The following is a 21,059-nucleotide window of genomic DNA, read 5'->3' as shown; positions in this document are numbered from 1 at the left end:
TTTCGCTGCTAATATTAGCTAGCTGACTAACATGAGCTAAACCTGACAGTATTTCTGAGCAAACCATTTTACGCACAATCTTTTATGTGTAAAAGTACTTTTGAGGGCTGGGTGCCTTCATTTGAGAAAGGATCGTTGTTCAACGTTTCGTTAGCTAGCTAGAAAGGAATGTTCTACAGTACAATATGTATTTTAGTATTTAGTATTGAGACCTGTACACAAGCAGTTTCCAGTTTTCATTGTGTATAGAAAGCGTTATTTTACTAACTGTTAAATATGTAGACAGCTAGCTAACAATGCTTGCTAAATAGAATTTATCACAGAGAGGTGGCATAACATTTTTTTAAAAATATGTTGGTAGTATTCGATTTAAGATGTTATAGATGCTATGGTAACTGGGACAGCATTATTGTGGCTGCTAAATGCTATGCTAGCTAATAGTGTATGTTCTGGTGTTTGGATTGAAATTTGTTCGGCGGAAATGTATCCATGCTTATTTGACCACAGATCTCACACACACACACACACACACACACACATTTCATTCTATAATGTAATTCAGCTCTTGCTGTTCTAGCCAGTATATAAAGCTGAGATATAGACAGCCTGAGGCCATTTGTGTCCTAAATCACAGCCACCCGCCTCTTCACTCACTTAATCTCATTCCCACACACACACTCGGACACAGTTCAGCTTACAGCTCACGTTCGCTCAAAGTTTCTTTAATAATTGCTTTGCATAGATATTTAAAGATGCTACGCATGGATGGTTTCAGTTTCTACACCCTATACACCACGTAGTGCACTGTTTAGGTGCCATTTTTGAGGCACATCATTTTCTTTCAATGGTACATTATACACTGCATTAGATACACTAAAGAATAACCATACAGAAGAACACACAGTACTATTTATAGATGACCTTTGTAGTGTCCACAGTGTGTGTTTTAAGAGCATAATGATGATGTGTGTGTGTGTGTGTGTGTGTGTGTGTGTACGTAGGAGCAATCTCTGTGTCTCATCCTTTGGACTTTGAGACCTGTAAAGATTACTTTCTCACGGTAGAAGCTCGCGATGGCGGAACTCCGCCCCTCACCGCAGTTGCCATGGTGAACATCAATATAACGGACGTCAATGATAATGCGCCGATGTTTGGGCGTGATCTTTATAGTGCCATCATCAGGGAGGATGCTAACATCGGTGATGCCGTCGTCAAGGTAACAACATCCAGCGCTATAAAGAAAAAACAAAAACCAGAATAGAATAGAATAGACTTTATTGTCATTGCACAGTGGGGTACAATGAAATTGTGGGTGCTCCACCCAAAACAGTGTACAGAAACAAATAAAAACAATAATAAAATAAATAAAGAATATAGCATATAAAAATAGGTGGCATTTTTAAATGTTCAATACGAAGTTAAAACTTTCAATAATAAAAAAAGTTCTTAAAATAGTGCAGTAGTTCTTGGAGCAGGTGAAGAAGCGTGTGTGTGTGTGTGTGTGTGTGAGAGAGAGAGAGTGACTTGAATTGGGGGGAGGTGTCAGTGATTGTTTATGGTACGTATGGCCCAGGGGAAGAAACTTAGAAAGTTTGGTGGTGTGGGATTTGATTGACCTGTAGCACCTCACAGAGGGCAACAGGTTAACCAGGTGATGGGCTGGATGTGAGGACTCTGAGGTTATTCTTCTGAGACAGCAGGACCTGGAGATATCGTCCAGGGAGGGCAGAGAGCAGCCGATGATTTTTTGTGCAGTATCTATCACTCCCTGTAATGCTTAAAGGAAAAAGAGCAACAACTTTGCTAGACTGGAACTTATTCAGTAGTTAGATGCTAGCCTGCTAGTTAACTGGTTAAGCTGGAAGTTACCTTCAAGATAACATGTTGGTCTGGTTGCTAAGGTTACCGCCGAAGACATCGACAGCCAGGTGAACAGTGACATCCTATACTCCATCGTCAGCGGCGACCGTGAGAACCAGTTCTTTATCGAACCAGTGACGGGCCAGATCAAAGTCAATAAACAGCTGGATCGAGAAACGGTGAGGAACAGTAACACAGTTTCCATGACAACAAGCTCACCAAGTTGGAACTCAAATGATCAATTATCGTTTTAGTAAAAATTTAGTAAAAAAAAAATAAAATCTCCTTAAACGTGCTAACACATTACTTTCTTGGTATTAAACTGACTGTTGTATGTCCCTGAGGGTGGGTGGAACACTGAAGCGCAGACAGGCAGGTAATGATGTTAAGCACTGTCACTTTTTATTTTTCTTACTAGCTTTTCAGCTTAAAGTGCATATCACGGGTAAATTCAGGAGCAAGATCAATGTAATTCTCCGATTTTATATTAAACTTTGGTCAAATATCTGTCACATTCTGCATTCTCTGCAATTTTTTTACCTTGTGCAATGCCAGAAAAATTCAGTTGAAATCAAGCCATTTGAGGCGAATTGGTCCGCCTCTGAAAAAACTTGGCATTTGGATTTCCTGGGAAACATTGATTTTCGTGACGTCGCATGCGGGACGCCTCCCTCTGAATCCTACGTCAGCGCTGGTTTGTTTGAGAAAACGACCTGGTGGTTTTCTGCAAATTTCTTCAACGTTATCGCGTAATTATTAAAATGGTTAACAGATGTATCGTAGGAGGGTGTAGCAACACCAATCATGATGGGATTAGTACTCATCGTTTCCCAAAAGACCGGACAATGAGAGAGAAATGGGAGCGCTTGGTCTACACAGGCTGTGCACTGAAACCGTGCAAAGCTCTCACAGCCTGCTGGCGCTTCCACAGGTGACGTCACGAATCTGGCTCCAGACTCCCTTGGGATTTTTCCAGACGCATTTTGTTATTTTATTTTTTCTGCTGTAGACAGATGGCCTTGTGCAAAATTACCCTTCTGGATGAGTGTGTAAAGGGACATTCTTTCATATAAAAAAAAAAACACAAAATTGGTCCAGAATATGCACTTTAAGTGATTTTTTTGATGCACACACACACACCATCAACTGACAACAGGTGTGTTCACTTTGCCGCTCACCTTCCCTGGCCCTGCCCTCCAACGCTTGACCACGCCCCCACTGCCACACTGACCATTAAGCTTGAATGTCACTTGGGGAAACATGATTGTGCGAATAGACATTAAAATACAACTGAAGGGCAGGTATTAAATTAACACAGGCCCGTTGAAATATCTCCGAGTTATGTACAAGTATCTTAAAATGACTTGATGCCATTGCAGTAACATGTTCTCCACATATATAAGTGTGTTTCTTGTAAGATTTTAAAATCCAACCTTACTACGGGTATCTAGTAAAGAATGAATCACTTGCAGTAATAGGAAATTAATCAGTGATGTTGACTGTTACCACATTGTGACCACCCTGAAATGGAATATTTATATAATATTGACTGGTGTTGAGTGGTCTATCAGATATATTCCATTCAGTTAGCATGATATTGAACAAGTCGAAGATAAGTAGCTGAATGGAATATATCTAATATGCCACGAAAAAAGCCAGCCAATATTATTATTATTATTATTATTATTATTATTATGACATTATTACATTCGCGTTGGCATTCTCGAAGGCCAACGCGAGCTTACCCGTGACTCAGTGCTGTTAACGCGGCAGACCAGGTACCTTCTAGCTGGTGTAGTGTAAGTACAGATCAATGCTAGTGCAGTCAAGCTGATTATTTTTATTATTATTATTATTATTATTATTATTATGTTCCCTATATAATTTACTTTGTTATTTTAAAATCAACATTGACAGCTACACACAACAGCACGACCTGGCAACCAAAATTCTCTCAAATCTATCTTCTGCTTTCAATGAACCAAACCTGGCGGCCATGTTTGTTAACAAACTAGTCACTCGCTAGCACCAAAGTTTTACATCTCCGATGTGTCTCTTTTCCAGTTTTTCGATGTCCTTTGGTATGTTTTTCTCTTGCAAATATGCATGAAGAATATACTGTATAATGAAGTTTTGGTAGCCTTTTGAGTGCTCAGTGCGTCTTTGGTTTCAGTTTTTAGTTTATTTATTTAGTGCTTAATTACAACATAGCTAATCCTAGCAGTAGCACTGGATTAGCCTTGTCTTCTCTCTCTCCTGGCCGACAAAGAAATGATTGTGCAGATGTGCAGCAGAAAAGTTTTGTCATTGGAGGTTTGCATGAGCTCTGACATGACATTGTGTTGTCTTGAAAATGTGCAATATTATAACAATATTGCATGCTCATTCTCCATTGGGGAGAGTGGCGTAATACATGGAGGATAAGTGATACAGTATGATAACAATGTTGCATGCTATCAATAAACCCACTAGACGGAATCGAATACATGTTTTTATTCCATGGAAAAAGTGTCCCAGATGTATAATAATTTCCACTAACAGCACATCATAGAGTGTTTTATTAAAAGTTCTGACTGCAAATTTGAATTCTGCACAAGTTTTAATTTTCTTTGGGTTTTCTGAAATCAACACAGGGTCAAAATTATACATAAAGGGTCAAAAATATCCATACAGCACACCTAATATTTGGGTAAAATGTCGCTTCGCAAGATTCACCTTCACCAAACATTTTTGTTTACCATGAACAAGCTTCTGGCAGAATTCTGCTTGGATATTTCATTACATTTCATGGTAGAATTGGTAGAGTCGAATTATTTTTTTTTTCTTGGCATGGACTCAACTTATAAGCACAGTCCAAATATTTTCAATAGGGTTGAAGTCAGGGCTTGTTAACTGCTTTATCCTCCACAACCAGCTCTGATGCATGTTTGGGTTCATTGTCCTGTTGTAACTCCCAAGTCCCAAGTCGTGTTCAAGTTTCTGATGGTTTATGCTGGAGAATTCTGAGGTATGATCCTCTGAGGTATGATCCTACCACCACCACCAGCTGGTACAGTGTCCCTCTGTACATGATGGTCATTGTGGCCAGACAACTCAATCTTTGTCTCATCCGACCATACAGCTTTCCTCCAGAAGGTTTTTTTTTTTTGTCTGTGTGGTCAGCTTCAAACTTTAGTTAAGCTTGAAGGTGTCAATTTTGGAGCAGGGGGTTATTTCTTGGATAGCAGCCTCTTAGTCCATGGTGATCTGAACTGTAGACAGTGATCTATCAGCTTACAGTTCATGGCAGGGCTGTGCCATGGTGGTTCCCAGGTTGTTCCTGACCATCCAAACCAATTTCCTTTCAGCTGAGGGTGACAGTTTGGGTTTTCTTGAAGCAAAGTGGCTTGGCAAAGTGACTCCACCTCACAATAACTTACATACAATTGTTTGAACTGATCTTGGAATTTGCAGTTGTTTAGAAATGGCTCCAAGAGACATTCTGGAGTTGTGTATATCTGTGATCCTCATTCTCAGATCTGCACTGAGCTCCTTGGACTTTCCCATTTTACTGTGTGTTGCTCAATCCAATGAGTGCTGTAAACAAACCCTTTTCATGAAGGCACACAGAAGTTACCAGCTGTAGTTAATCATGATCGCTAACAGGAAGTTAAGAGCCCTCGGCAAGATACGGTAAGAGACGTTTTGGAAGTTTCAGCACCTCTGAATTAATAATCTAAGTGGGCGTATGTACATTTTTGACCCTGTATGTATAATTTTGACCCCGTGTTGATTTCAGAAAACCCAAAGAAAATTAAAACTTGTGCACCAAATTGTGTTTTTTTTATTAAAGCTGTATGCTGTACAATCATTCTGCCACAGAAAAAGAACAGTTCAGAGAAATGACTGAAAGCCCAAAGATTGCCATGACATTAATATCCAAGATGACATTCATGTCACTGTATGTAAACTTCTGACCACAACTGTAGCAGCTATCAGCATTTGTTCTTTCTCCAGCCTCTCTTATTTCTCTCTCTTGAAGTTAGTCATGTTACAATGAGACACTGAAAATTTTCCAGTGGAGACTCTTTCCGTACGTGTTCGATGAATAAATCATGTCTTTACAGAAACCCTCGCCATATCAATGATTACGCATTGTGCTTAAATAACAACACTATTTATTATTAATCTCTTCTTAGATGATATTGTGCATCTGCCTGTGAACAGGTCCCTGTGAACGAGTTGTTACTATCGAAATGATTAATAAAAACCTGTGATTTGCAGCCTAAAATAATGACAGACCTGCTGTGATAGAAAATTAATCAATACCTTCTGAGAGAATTTAACAGAAACGTTAGCACATGTAACAACCTGATTACAATATCGATCCCCCTCCGGCGGCACGGTGGTGTAGTGGTTAGCGCTGTCGCCTCACAGCAAGAAGGTCCAGGTTCGAGCCCTGTGGCCGGCGAGGGCCTTTCTGTGCGGAGTTTGCATGTTCTCCCCGTGTCCGCGTGGGTTTCCTCCGGGTGCTCCGGTTTCCCCCACAGTCCAAAGACATGCAGGTTAGGTTAACTGGTGACTCTAAATTGACCGTAGGTGTGAATGTGAGTGTGAATGGTTGTCTGTGTCTATGTGTCAGCCCTGTGATGACCTGGCGACTTGTCCAGGGTGTACCCCGCCTTTCGCCCGTAGTCAGCTGGGATAGGCTCCAGCTTGCCTGCGACCCTGTAGAACAGGATAAAGCGGCTACAGATAATGAGATGAGATCCCCCTCCTTTTATTTGTACATGACGTCATCTCATCTCATCTCATTATCTCTAGCCGCTTTATCCTTCTACAGGGTCGCAGGCAAGCTGGAGCCTATCCCAGCTGACTACGGGCGAAAGGCGGGGTACACCCTGGACAAGTCGCCAGGTCATCACAGGGCTGACACATAGACACAGACAACCATTCACACTCACATTCACACCTACGCTCAATTTAGAGTCACCAGTTAACCTAACCTGCATGTCTTTGGACTGTGGGGGAAACCGGAGCACCCGGAGGAAACCCACGTGGACACGGGGAGAACATGCAAACTCCACACAGAAAGGCCCTCGCCGGCCACGGGGCTCGAACCCGGACCTTCTTGCTGTGAGGCGACAGCGCTAACCACTACACCACCGTGCCGCCCTACATGACGTCATTGGTTCATTATTCTTCGTAAACCACATACAGGTTGCCAGATTGCACGCATACATACAAAGCAGAGTCAATATGTGATGAATGTGTATTATAAATCTATATTATAAACCATTACAGCAATAATATTTTACTAAAAATCCATCGTTATACATTTTACTATAAATTATCGATTGTTTAAAAAATATTCAATAATTATTATAATAATATTGGCTGGCTTTGAGTGGTCTATCAGATATATTCCATTCAGCTAGCATGATATTGAATGAGTCGAAGACAAGTAGCTGAATGGAATATATCTGATATACCATGACAAAAGCCAGTCAATATTATTATTATTATTATTATTATTATTATTATTATCCAGTCATATTCCTTTCTGGTGTTCAACGCGTCTTTCTCTTTCAAAATTCTCTCAACATCTTCTGTATTTAATGAAGCAAACCTGGTGGCCATGTTTGTTTGCAAATTGTCCCAGTCTCTCGCGAGCGCGGAAGTTTTACATCTCCGACGTGTGACGTCATGTTGTCTTGACAACCGTGCAATATCGTAAACGATATTCAACTCTCATTCTCCATTGGGCAGAGTGACATAATACACATAGGATAAGCGATATGCTAACAATACTGCATGCTATCAAACCAAACGAATGAAACCCACTAGAAGGGAATAGAACACTTAACAGTTTGTGGCAGCGGGGCGTGGTCAAGCGTCGGTCTGTGACAGGAGGGCGGAGTCAGGGAAGGTAAGTGGCAGAATCGCTACACCTGATGTTAGTTAACCTGTGTTTGTGTGTCTTCCCCAGTGACCGCGCCCTATATAAGGAGAGAGAGAGCAGAGGAAGAGAGCTCTCTCCCCAACCAGACGACTTATGTGTGTGTGTGTATGCGTGTGGCTGGGAGAGTGTGTTTGCGACTGAAAAGTGCAAATAAAAAGAGTTTTTGGAACTCAGTTCTGGCCTGCCGTACTTCTGTGCTCCACCCACCCGCTCTGATTTCCACAGTGGTACCGAAACCCGGGACGGAGCACAGAGGAGAACAGCCCCATGGAGTCCTCCCCCTTCACAGACCGACGCTTGACCATGCCCCCACCGCCACACAGCTATTCCACAAAATCGAGTAACACGTCAGCTGATTCAACTATAAGCCATGTATGACGAGATTGAGTGGAATAACTGTTTTATTCTATCCACATTCACTGGATTTTTGAGAAACTGAGCATTTTTATTTTTATTTTTTTGCAAATTCGATAAATAAAAACTTTATACAAAACGTCCGAGAAAACCATTTCCGCTTAGAATGTAAACAAACTGGCGAAATGACGGGAGCAATTTGTGAAAAATGTGATAATAATAATACTTCTTGAAAAAAAAGATACGTTCTTACCATCAAATACTTTTATTCCATATTTTGTTGCCTTTTTTTTTATTTTTTGGGGTTTGTTTTTGGGTAGTTTTTATTTCATCCTCGGTTGGTTCAGCAACACGTTCCGCCATTTTGTTTTTCTCTACTCATGGTATATGGGCTGATATCCTACAACCCCGATTCCAATAAAGTTGGGACAAAGTACAAATTGTAAATAAAAACGGAATGCAATGATGTGGAAGTTTCAAAATTCCATATTTTATTCAGAATAGAACATAGATGACATATCAAATGTTTAAACTGAGAAAATGTATCATTTAAAGAGAAAAATTAGGTGATTTAAATTTCATGACAACAACACATCTCAAAAAAGTTGGGACAAGGCCATGTTCACCACTGTGAGACATCCCCTTTTCTCTTTACAACAGTCTGTAAACGTCTGGGGACTGAGGAGACAAGTTACTCAAGTTTAGGGATAGGAATGTTAACCCATTCTTGTCTAATGTAGGATTCTAGTTGCTCAACTGTCTTAGGTCTTTTTTGTCGTATCTTCCGTTTTATGATGCGCCAAATGTTTTCTATGGGTGAAAGATCTGGACTGCAGGCTGGCCAGTTCAGTACCCGGACCCTTCTTCTACGCAGCCATGATGCTGTAATTGATGCAGTATGTGGTTTGGCATTGTCATGTTGGAAAATGCAAGGTCTTCCCTGAAAGAGACGTCGTCTGGATGGGAGCATATGTTGCTCTAGAACCTGGATATACCTTTCAGCATTGATGGTGTCTTTCCAGACGTGTAAGCTGCCCATGCCACACGCACTAATGCAACCCCATACCATCAGAGATGCAGGCTTCTGAACTGAGCGCTGATAACAACTTGGGTCGTCCTTCTCCTCTTTAGTCCGAATGACACGGCGTCCCTGATTTCCATAAAGAACTTCAAATTTGGATTCGTCTGACCACAGAACAGTTTTCCACTTTGCCACAGTCCATTTTAAATGAGCCTTGGCCCAGAGAAGACGTCTGCGCTTCTGGATCGTGTTTAGATACGGCTTCTTCTTTGAACTATAGAGTTTTAGCTGGCAACGGCGGATGGCACGGTGAATTGTGTTCACAGATAATGTTCTCTGGAAATATTCCTGAGCCCATTTTGTGATTTCCAATACAGAAGCATGCCTGTATGTGATGCAGTGCCGTCTAAGGGCCCGAAGATCACGGGCACCCAGTATGGTTTTCCGGCCTTGACCCTTACGCACAGAGATTCTTCCAGATTCTCTGAATCTTTTGATGATATTATGCACTGTAGATGATGATATGTTCAAACTCTTTGCAATTTTACACTGTCGAACTCCTTTCTGATATTGCTCCACTATTTGTTGGCGCAGAATTGGGGGATTGGTGATCCTCTTCCCATCTTTACTTCTGAGAGCTGCTGCCACTCCAAGATGCTCTTTTTATACCCAGTCATGTTAATGACCTATTGCCAGTTGACCTAATGAGTTGCAATTTGGTCCTCCAGCTGTTCCTTTTTTGTACCTTTAACTTTTCCAGCCTCTTATTGCCCCTGTCCCAACTTTTTTGAGATGTGTTGCTGTCATGAAATTTCAAATGAGCCAATATTTGGCATGAAGTTTCAAAATGTCTCACTTTCGACATTTGATATGTTGTCTATGTTCTATTGTGAATACAATATCAGTTTTTGAGATTTGTAAATTATTGCATTCCGTTTTTATTTTCAATTTGTACTTTGTCCCAACTTTTTTGGAATCGGGGTTGTAGTAGTAGAGTAGCCAATCAGAGCACACAATTGCTCATATCCAGTGAATGTGGATAGAATAAATGTTTTTATTCTATCGAAAAAGGGTCCTGTATGTATCAAGTCAAGTCAAAGTCCCTCTCACGCCAGAATCTGATCTTCCCAGGCAGTCTCCTGTCCCAGTACTAACCAGCTCTTTAAGGCGTATGGGTGTGGCACCGATCTCCATTTCGATCGCCCTCAGCCTCTCGCCTATACAGCTAGGGTTACAGTGGGGGGAGGGTCCTCTGGTAACCGCAAGAGTTTGACTCCCCACACACATCTGTATTGCAGCGTGCCTTGCCAGATGGCACCATTTTCATGATGGTCTTTGGTATGACCCGACCGTGAGTAGAACTCACAATCTCCCGGTTGAGAGGCGGACACACTAACCACTAGGCCAAGTCGCGGTCACCTGTATGTATAATAATCTATAATTCTGTCTATCTGTTTCTCCAGATTGCGGGTTATGCGTTGGCAGTAAGAGCTCTGGACAGCGGAATTCCGTCCATGTCTTCAACTGTGATTGTTAACATTGACATCTCAGACATCAACGACAACCCGCCCACTTTTTCTCCAGCCAATCACACGGCGGTTATTCAGGTACACTCAGTGAGTGACACACTCGTAGCTCAGTTTGTATAGAGACCTGATTATGATTCATTCTTTCATTGACAGGAGAATAAGCCAATCGGGACGAGCATCCTGCAGCTGTCAGTCACCGATAAAGACGCCGCCCACAACGGCCCGCCTTTCCATTTCCGCATGCTCTCGGGAAATGAGGGGGTGTGGTTTGCATTGGACAGGGAGGGGCTTATAACGTCCAATCAGATGTTTCGAAGGTCTGAGAGAACGGAGTATGTCATTCAGGTTGAGGTGAGAGCGAGAGTGCTAGTCAAGTTATGCTAGGCTAAGTTTTACAAGTGTGCTGCAGCTTCGGCAGCAAAGTAACGTGTTGTAATATTTCTTGCAGCCTAATTGCTTTTCCTGGATGTAAACGTGCTTCGCAAGCAGTTAGTGCATTCAGTTAGCTAAACTCTAGCTATCGACACAATAATATGTTAGCCTCACAGTTGGGATTAGAACATACTAACTGTGTTAGTATTTTAAACGCAGGTTCTTCGGTTTTTGCTACTAATTTATGTTGACCAATCTCGGCGCTCCAGGCACGTGATTCTGGCAGGCCCCCATTATCATCGACAACACTCGTGCATGTGCGTGTGATCGAGGAGAGTGTTCACATGCCTGTCGCGTCTCCGCTGCATGTCCACATTGTCACGGTGGAGGATGAGTTCCCGGGAGGTGTGATTGGACAGATTCACGCCACAGACCAGGACGCTTTCGACATCCTCACCTATGGACACACACACCAACAGAACAGCCTCTTTAAGGTGTGTGTGTGTGTTACATCTGTCGCTGTCTGTCAATCCTTGTGTACTGTATGATAAAGCCTCCACCTTTCTTTGTCTCTGTCTCAGGTGAACCCACGTGACGGACGCATCATCGCTCTTTCCGGTCTGGACGCTGGTCGCTACTCTCTGAATGCCACGGTGACAGATGGCCGTTTCTCTGTGAGCGTGCCCGTGAGCGTACACGTGGAGTGGGCGTCGGCCGCTATGCTCCGTCACGCTGTTACAGTGCGCTTCGAGCGCGTCTCGCCGCACGACTTTGTCTCACGCCACCTCACTGCTGTTCGCCGCGCCATCACCGATGCCATGGGGACAGGGACGCCCGATGCCCTGCATGTGCTCAGTGTGCAGCCAGTGGAGACCACGGGACAGCTCGATCTCCTATTGGCTGTGGAGGCTTCAGGGGGCGGGGGCTACCTGGCGGCAGCGCTAGTGAGCCAGAAGCTAAGTGCAGCACGGCGGCGTCTCGAACAGGTCCTGCGTGTTTCCGCTGTCCTGGATAAGAACTGTTCAGGCCTGGAATGTGGAGAGGCGCGCTGCGAACAGACCATCACACTCGACACGAACGCATTGCTCACTTACACCACCAGCACTAGCAGTTTCGTCTCACCGCGGTTTCAGCGCAGCGCACGCTGCGTCTGCACTGGTGAGTCATTGGAGGGGGAAAAAAGCATGCTACCACCACCATGCTTCACGGTGATCTCAGGGTAATTATTTAGAGGTTTCTTAGCAAGAGGAGTGAATACTTATGCAGTTAGAACTTTTATTTTATTTTTGTAAATATTCCTGTAAACTATTTACAATCACTGTTATTATTACTGTATTACTATTTAATAGTAGTAGTGACATGTTTGTGTTTTGAGCTAGTATGAGTATTGGAACTGAACCCTGTCAAATATCTCATCTCATTATCTGTAGCCGCTTTATCCTGTTCTACAGGGTCGCAGGCGAGCTGGAGCCTATCCCAGCTGACTACGGGCGAAAGGCGGGGTACACCCTGGACAAGTCGCCAGGTCATCACAGGGCTGACACATAGACACAGACAACCATTCACACTCACATTCACACCTACGGTCAATTTAGAGTCACCAGTTAACCTAATCTGCATGTCTTTGGACTGTGGGGGAAACCGGAGCACCCGGAGGAAACCCACGCGGACACGGGGAGAACATGCAAACTCCGCACAGAAAGGCCCTCGCCGGCCACGGGGCTCGAACCCGGACCTTCTTGCTGTGAGGTGACAGCGCTAACCACTACACCACCGTGCTGCCCCCTTGATATTTTCTTGATATTTTGATCTCTCTCTCTCTCTTTAGCTCTCTCTCTGTCTCTCTCTCTCTCTGTGCGTATGGGCTGAGTGAGTGGGTGGAGTCGGAGCACGGAGAGTGAGTGTGGAGCTGTGGCCGCTGTGCCAGGAACGAGTGTTCTGTTTAAATCTTTCTTTCTTTCTTTCTTTCTTTCTTTCTTTCTTTCACTTTCTGCTGAGCTTCTAAAAAAGCTTTGGGTTCATTTTCGGGTAATAAACGGGTTTTCGGGCGGCACGGCGGTGTAGTGGTTAGTGCTGTCGCCTCACAGCAAGAAGGTCCGGGTTTGAGCCCCGTGGCCGGCGAGGGCCTTTCTGTGCGGAGTTTGCATGTTCTCCCCGTGTCCGCGTGGGTTTCCTCCGGGTGCTCCGGTTTCCCCCACAGTCCAAAGACATGCAGGTTAGGTTAACTGGTGACTCTAAATTGGCCGTAGGTGTGAATGTGAGTGTGAATGGTTGTGTGTGTCTATGTGTCAGCCCTGTGATGACCTGGCGACTTGTCCAGGGTGTACCCCGCCTTTCGCCCCGTAGTCAGCTGGGATAGACTCCAGCTTGCCTGCGACTCTGTAGAACAGGATAAAGCGGCTAGAGATAATGAGATGAGAACGGGTTTTCCCCTTAAGCGACTGCCTCCAGTCTTTGTGCTGGAATCATGGCAGGGGTTTTCGATAAACTGACTCGGCGTCATGCTGTTAAAGCAGCATCGACAGCCAGTGTTGAGGATTGTAGTTTGGCTGCCGGTGAAGTTGTTGGTCATGAGAATATCATGTCAGCGTCTGGCATGAATAAAGCGATTTAAAATCAATCGAGCTTGCTAATCAGCTGATTGAGAAGGGTGTGGTGATAAATGGCGTTTTGACTCCTGTTGTCACTCTTTCTATGCCATCCAAGAAAGTCATTTTGTCGAATGTCCCCGCATTCATTTCTAATGAAGTCCTCGGACAAATACTGTCACGCTATGGCAAATTGGTCTCAACAATTAAGAAAATTCCGATTGCGAGTAAATCCCCTTTGTTGAAACATATAGCATCCTTCAGACGTGTCGTGTCCTTAAAGATAGCAAATATGAATTGGACTTGACAATGAATGTGTCTGTGGACAATTTTAATTATGTGATTTATGCAACAACTAGCGTTATGAAATGCTTTGGTTGTGGACAAACGGGGCATCTCGTACGTATGTGCCCGGACAAAATGGATGACGCGAATAATATTGGAAACAAGGAAAATAGTCATGGATCTAGGGGTGATGTGGCAGAGGGAGCGTCTAACGAGGATAACATTAGTGCAACTACTGAGGGGGCGGCAGCTGCTTGTGTTAGTGGGCCTGTGAGCGAAACTCCTGACACCCATTCCCGTCAAGAGCAAAATGCAGCGCATGGGTCTGACCAAGCGCGTGGAGAGAACCACAACGATAAATCTACTGATGGCGAGGGTCTTTCCACACCTTTGGGGGAGATTCTCAGCAGTGTCAGGGTAGCAGTGATGAGCCCACTAATGGTGAGGAGGCTCCCACCTGTGCCGAAGACATAGAAACCTCTGTATTGGATGAGGGCGATAATGTTTTTAAAGTACTGTCAAATAAAGGAAAAAGAAAGCGCCCTAAAAAGAGCAAAAAAAAGGGGGACCAGGCTCTTATTGACCTGAGTGATAATGAGAGTGAGAGCGATCTTTCTGACTGTAGCATAACCTGCAGCTTGCGACTAAAGGCCTCTGCATGCTCTTGCGACAAGGCTTTCGCAGATAGCTTTTCGCAGACAGTTGTAATTTATTGTTGAGCGTGGAGTAATAGGCGTGCGCGATGTTATTCACCGCCACAACGCAAGGGGGCGCGAAGTCGCGAAATCGCTAGGAGTAGTTGGTGGGTGTGGTTAGTGGAGTGTTTATCCTCCGGTTACTTATAATGACTAGAACTGGAGTCGTATAGATGTACGTACTTCCTCACTTCCTTGATCAACCGCTCTTCGTGCTGCTCCATCTTCGCTCGTGTTTTTAAAAATGGCGGTCGTGAAAACAAACCAAACCGGGAAAGTAGTGAAGCGGAAGTGCGTGTACAGCGGATGTAGAGTGGACCAATCAGAGCCGTCTTGTCTGCGACGCTGTCTGCGAGGCTTCTGCGGTGGTCACAATTTTTGGGAGGTGCGCGCAGAGCGTCTGCGAAGGGGGGGGCTACGCAGACGCTATCTGCGGCACCATCTGCAAGGACTGGGTTGTCAGCATAAATTGGCCTTAAGCGGCTATCGCACTCGCAATTATAGAGTGGAGGATATAAAGAAATTCCTTGAGGATACAAAGCATTCTAGGCAGGTCCGGGTTGACGAACATTTTCCTGATATTGAGCAGTTTATGACAAAAGCGCGAACATTTATGCGTGAGGGTAGCTTCACTGATGAAGAGGGCTATCGTCTAGGGAAAATTCTTACAAAACTCAATGTTTTATTGAATGCCAAAGATGTTTAATGTTAAACACCTTTTCCACATTTTTCTTTCGAATGATGGGTGAAATTCGTGTTGCTTCTTTAAATATAAATGGCGCTAGAGAAAGAAGTAAGAGAGTCGCTGTTTTTGAAACAATTAGGCAGAACAAATTTGAAGTCCGGCGGCACGGTGGTGTAGTGGTTAGCGCTGCCGCCTCACAGCAAGAAGGTCTGGGTTCGAGCCCCGTGGCCGGCGAGGGCCTTTCTGTGCGGAGTTTGCATGTTCTCCCCGTGTCCGCGTGGGTTTCCTCCGGGTGCTCCGGTTTCCCCCACAGTCCAAAGACATGCAGGTTAGGTTAACTGGTGACTCTAAATTGACCGTAGGTGTGAATGTGAGTGTGAATGGTTGTCTGTGTCTATGTGTCAGCCCTGTGATGACCTGGCGACTTGTCCAGGGTGTACCCCGCCTTTCGCCCGTAGTCAGCTGGGATAGGCTCCAGCTCGCCTGAGACCCTGTAGAAGGATAAAGCGGCTTGAGCTAATGAGATGAGATGAGAAATGTGAAGTCCTTTTTGCGCAAGAAACTCGCAGCGATGTGACTAATGCAGCCGATTGGGCTCAGGAGTTTGATGGTCTGTCTATTCTGAGTCATGGTACATTTAATAGTTGTGGGGTTGCAGTTTTGTTTTCTAAGCCCTTTATTCCTATCACGTACCATGTTGATGAAATTACTATATAAAGGGTAGACTTTTAAAAGTCAGAGCCCAGTTTGAGAATTGTCTTTTTGTGTTTATTTGCATTTACACTCCTACACTGGCAACAGACAGAATGCTGTTTTTCAATACTTTTGGAAATGTTATAGGTCAGGGGTTTTCAAAGTGTGGGAGAGTCAGGCCCCTCTCCTCAGAGAGCAAATAAACAACAGCGCCCCCTTGCAATTTTTGTTGTTGCTATACTTAATGTTCCATTCGTATTTAAAAAAAATGGTTGTTGTACACATCTTTATTTTTTCTTTTACACATTTTAAACATCTCATTGCATCGTTAGCTAGCACCTCTTGGCAGACAACACACTGTGGCAGTGGAGCATCTTCAGATCCAGTCCATGAAAATCCAAACTTTAAATAATCGTGGTCATACTTCCTTCTTTTTTTGCTTGGCCCAGACTCTGTCTCCTCACTCACTGTAGCTTTAGGTACTAAAAATCAATCCATTTTGTCTCTGGTAAAGGCTAGCTGAAGTTCGCTAAATGTCCGCAATATTACTTATTCTGGTTTATTTTTCCTCACGTTGCGCCCCCCTGAAGAACTCTGGCGCCCCCTAGGGGAGGCGCGCCCCACACTTTGAAAAGCCCTGTTATAGGTAATTGTTGTTCTGAAGATATTGTAATCCTTGGAGGAGATTTCAATTGTCTCTCATCTCATTATCTGTAGCCGCTTTATCCTGTTCTACAGGGTCGCAGGCAAACTGGAGCCTATCCCAGCTGACTACGGGCGAAAGGCGGGGTACACCCTGGACAAGTCGCCAGGTCATCACAGGGCTGACACATAGACACAGACAACCATTCACACTCACATTCACACCTACGGTCAATTTAGAGTCACCAGTTAACCTAACCTGCATGTCTTTGGACTGTGGGGGAAACCGGAGCACCCGGAGGAAACCCACGCGGACACGGGGAGAACATGCAAACTCCACACAGAAAGGCCCTTGCCCGCCATGGGGCTCGAACCCGGACCTTCTTGCTGTGAGGTGACAGCGCTAACCACTACACCACCATGCTGCCGATTTCAATTGTACTGCACAAAATATTGACAGAAATCATGGGGAGCCACACATGCCGTCTCGTAAACAACTTGTAGAGATTATAAATTCCAATGATCTTAGTGATATTTGGAGAAACTTTCATGGTGGGCAGAAGCAATATACCTGGGTACACTCATATAGTAATTCTTTGTCTTTGGCAAGACTTGACAGATTCTACGGTTTCAAACATCAGCTTAGTCTATTCAGGAATTGTTCTATTATTCCAGTTGACTTTTCAGATCACGGTTTGGTTTTCTGTTCTTTATTTTTAGAATCTGTTAAGCCAAAAAGTGCCTACTGGCACTTTAATACAAATTTGTTGGCCGATGGTCATTTCAGAGAAGTCTTCCTTTTTTACTGGAAGGAATTTAGAACCACGAAATCTTGTTATAAGTCTTTGCAGCAATGGTGAGATTGTGCTAAAGTTCAAGTAAAACAACTCTGTCAGGAGTATACGGCCAATGTCACAAAGAGCATAACACTTTCATCCCATTATCTGTAGCCGCTTTATCCTGTTCTACAGGGTCGCGGGCAAGCTGGAGCCTATCCCAGCTGACTATGGGTGAGAGGTGGGGTACACCCTGGACAAGTCGCCAGGTCATCACAGGGCTGACACACAACCATTCACACCTACGGTCAATTTAGAGTCACCAGTTAACCTAACCTGCATGTCTTTGGACTGTGGGGGAAACCGGAGCACCCGGAGGAAACCCATGCAGACATGGGGAGAACATGCAAACTCCGCACAGAAAGGCCCTCGCCGGCCACGGGGCTCGAACCCGGACCTTCTTACTGTGAGGCAACAGTACTAACCACTAACCACACTTCAAAATCTGGCAGAACAAACTGGTAATCAGGCATCCACTGAAATTCTCAAAACAAAGAAGAAAACATTGGCTGATTTTTTAGGGTTTAGCTCTGGTCAGGTCCCGCTGTCAAAGTGTGGAGTTGATGGATGTACCATCAAAATTCTTTTTTAACTTGGAGATAAAGAATGGCCAGAGGAAGTTCATTCATGCCTTGAGGTCTGAGGATGGGAAAATCTTATCTGATTCTACAGGAATTTCTTGAGAGAGCAGTCAATTTCTATAAGGAGCTGTACAAGTGTGATATTCCACAAGATCAGGCGACTGACAAGGCGATCTACAGTGGTGCTTGAAAGTTTGTGAACCCTTCCGAATTTTCTATATTTCTGCATAAATATGACCTAAAACATCATCAGATTTTCACACCAGTCCTAAAAGTAGATAAAGAGAACCCAGTTAAACAAATGAGACAAAATTATTATAGTTGGTCATTTATTTATTGAGGAAAATGATCCAATATTACATATCTGTGAGTGGCAAAAGCATGTGAACCTTTGCTTTCAGTATCTGGTGTGACCCCCTTGTGCAGCAATAACTGCAACTAAACGTTTGCGGTAACTGTTGATCAGTCCTGCACACCGGCTTGGAGGAATTTTAGCCCATTCCTCCGTACAGAACAGCTTCAACTCTGGGATGTTGGTGGGTTTCCTCACATGAATTGCTCGCTTCAGGTCCTTCCACAATATTTCCATTGGATTAAGGTCAGGACTTTGACTTGGCCATTCCAAAACATTAACTTTATTCTTCTTTAACCATTCTTTGGTAGAACGACTTGTGTGCTTAGGGTCGTTGTCTTGCTGCATGACCCGCCTTCTCTTGAGATTCAGTTCATGGACAGATGTCCTGACATTTTCCTTTAGAATTTGCTGGTATAATTCAGAATTCATTGTTCCATCAACAACAGCAAGCCGTCCTGGCCCAGATGCAGCAAAACAGGCCCAAACCATGATACCACCACCATGTTTCACAGATGGGATAAGGCTCTTATGCTGGAATGCAGTGTTTTCCTTTCTCCAAACATAACACTTCTAATTTAAACCAAAAAGTTCTATTTTGGTCTCATCCGTGTTCACAAGACATTTTTCCAATAGCCTTCTGGCTTGTCCACGTGATCTTTAGCAAACTGCAGATGAGCAGCAATGTTCTTTTTGGAGAGCAGTGGCTTTCTCCTTGCAACCCTGCCATGCACACCATTGTTGTTCAGTGTTCTCCTGATGGTGGACTCATGAACATTAACATTAGCCAATGTGAGAGAGGCCTTCAGTTGCTTAGAAGTTACCCTGGGGTCCTTTGTGACCTCGCCGACTATTACATGCCTTGCTCTTGGAGTGATCTTTGTTGGTCGACCACTCCTGGGGAGGATAACGATGGTCTTGAATTTCCTCCATTTGTACACAGTCTGTCTGACTGTGGATTGGTGGAGTCCAAACTCTTTAGAGATGGTTTTGTAACCTTTTCCAGCCTGATGAGCATCAACAACGCTTTTTCTGAGGTCCTCAGAAATCTCCTTTGTTCGTGCCATGATACGCTTCCACAAACATGTGTTGTGAAGATCAGACTTTGATAGATCCCTGTTCTTTAAATAAAACAGGGTGCCCACTCACACCTGATTGTCATCCCATTGATTGAAAACACCTGACTCTAATTTCACCTTCAAATTAACTGCTAATCCTAGAGGTTCACATACTTTTGCCACTCACAGGTGTGTACCGGTAATATTGGATCATTTTCCTCAGTAAATAAATGACCAAGTATAATATTTTTGTCTCATTTGTTTAACTGGGTTCTCTTTATCTACTTTTAGGACTGGTGTGAAAATCTGATGATGTTTTAGGTCATATTTATGCAGAAATATAGAAAATTCTAAAGGGTTCACAAACTTTCAAGCACCACTGTACCTAAGGTATCTGAAGAGGCAAATACAGCCCTTGGAAGGGTGTTGACCCTAGAGGAGCTGGAAAGAGCCCTCCAGAGTATGGAGAGTGGTAAAGCACCTGGAGGAGATGGCCTGCCAGTAGACTTTTATAAGTCCTTTTGGACAGAGTTGGGCACAGATGTGCTTGCTGTTCTGAGACAGTATTGCCAAGGGGAAGCTGCCACTGAGCTGCCGTAGAGCAGTGCTCACTTTGCTGCCAAAAAAGGGAGACCTGACAGACATCAGATCATGGAGGCCGGTGTCAGTCCTCTGTTCTGAATATAAACTGCTTTCTAAAGTTTTAGCAATTAGGCTGGGGGAGGTTTTGGAGCAGGTAGTCCACCCAGACCAGACCTACTGCGTGCCAGGCAGACTGATTCATAATAATATTTCCTTCATTAGCGACGTTTTTTATATTGCCAATTCTTTTAGTCTTGATTTTGGTGTGGTTTCAATTGACCAAGAAAAAGCTTTTGATAGGGTTGAACATAGTTATTTGTGGAACACTTAATCAGCCTTTGGTTTCAGCCCAAATTTTATTTGTATGATTAAAGTATTGTATTGGCGGCACAGTGGTGTAGTGGTCAGCGCTGTCGCCTCACAGCAAGAAGGTCCGGGTTCGAGCCCCGTGGCCGGCGAGGGCCTTTCTGTGCAGAGTTTGCATGTTCTCGCCGTGTCCGCGTGGGTTTCCTCCGGGTGCTCCGGTTTCCCCCACAGTCCAAAGACATGCAGGTTAGGTTAACTGGTGACTCTAAATTGACTGTAGGTGTGAATGTGAGTGTGAATGGTTGTCTGTGTCTATGTGTCAGCCCTGTGATGACCTGGCGACTTGTCCAGGGTGTACCCCGCCTTTCGCCCGTAGTCAGCTGGGATGGGCTCCAGCTTGCCTGCGACCCTGTAGAACCGGATAAAGCGGCTAGAGATAATGAGATGAGATGAGATGAGAAGTATTGTATTGTGACATTGAAAGTATTCTCAAAGTTAATGGTGGCTTGTGTGCTCCTTTTAAAGTATACAGAGGTGTCCGTCAAGGATGTCCCTTGTCAGGTATGCTGTACAGTATGGCTATTGAGCCTCTCCTAGCAAGGTTGAGGAGGGATATTGTGGGGGTGAAAATCCCTAACTGTGATGAAGTTTTTAAATTGTCAGCTTACGCTGACGATGT

The 21,059-nt window shown here is 44.1% G+C and overlaps 1 protein-coding gene across 4 annotated transcripts in view; it reads left to right on the top strand.

Moving 5' to 3' along the window:
* The window catches only part of fat3a (FAT atypical cadherin 3a), a 200,281-nt gene that overhangs the window by 124,903 nt on the left and 54,319 nt on the right, over positions 1-21,059 (top strand). For all 4 annotated transcript variants that reach the window (XM_060943363.1, XM_060943365.1, XM_060943364.1 and 1 more), the window contains 6 exons: positions 1,002-1,216; positions 1,902-2,039; positions 10,640-10,783; positions 10,859-11,056; positions 11,347-11,571; positions 11,659-12,235. In XM_060943363.1, coding sequence (XP_060799346.1) covers positions 1,002-1,216; positions 1,902-2,039; positions 10,640-10,783; positions 10,859-11,056; positions 11,347-11,571; positions 11,659-12,235 — 1,497 coding nt within the window. The remainder of the gene's footprint in view (positions 1-1,001; positions 1,217-1,901; positions 2,040-10,639; positions 10,784-10,858; positions 11,057-11,346; positions 11,572-11,658; positions 12,236-21,059) is intronic.

This window comes from Neoarius graeffei, chromosome 16, assembly GCF_027579695.1.
Source record: "Neoarius graeffei isolate fNeoGra1 chromosome 16, fNeoGra1.pri, whole genome shotgun sequence".
NCBI classification, from domain to species: domain Eukaryota; kingdom Metazoa; phylum Chordata; class Actinopteri; order Siluriformes; family Ariidae; genus Neoarius; species Neoarius graeffei.
Note: the sequence above shows the minus strand (reverse complement) of the source record. Positions and strands in the feature narration are given on the sequence as shown.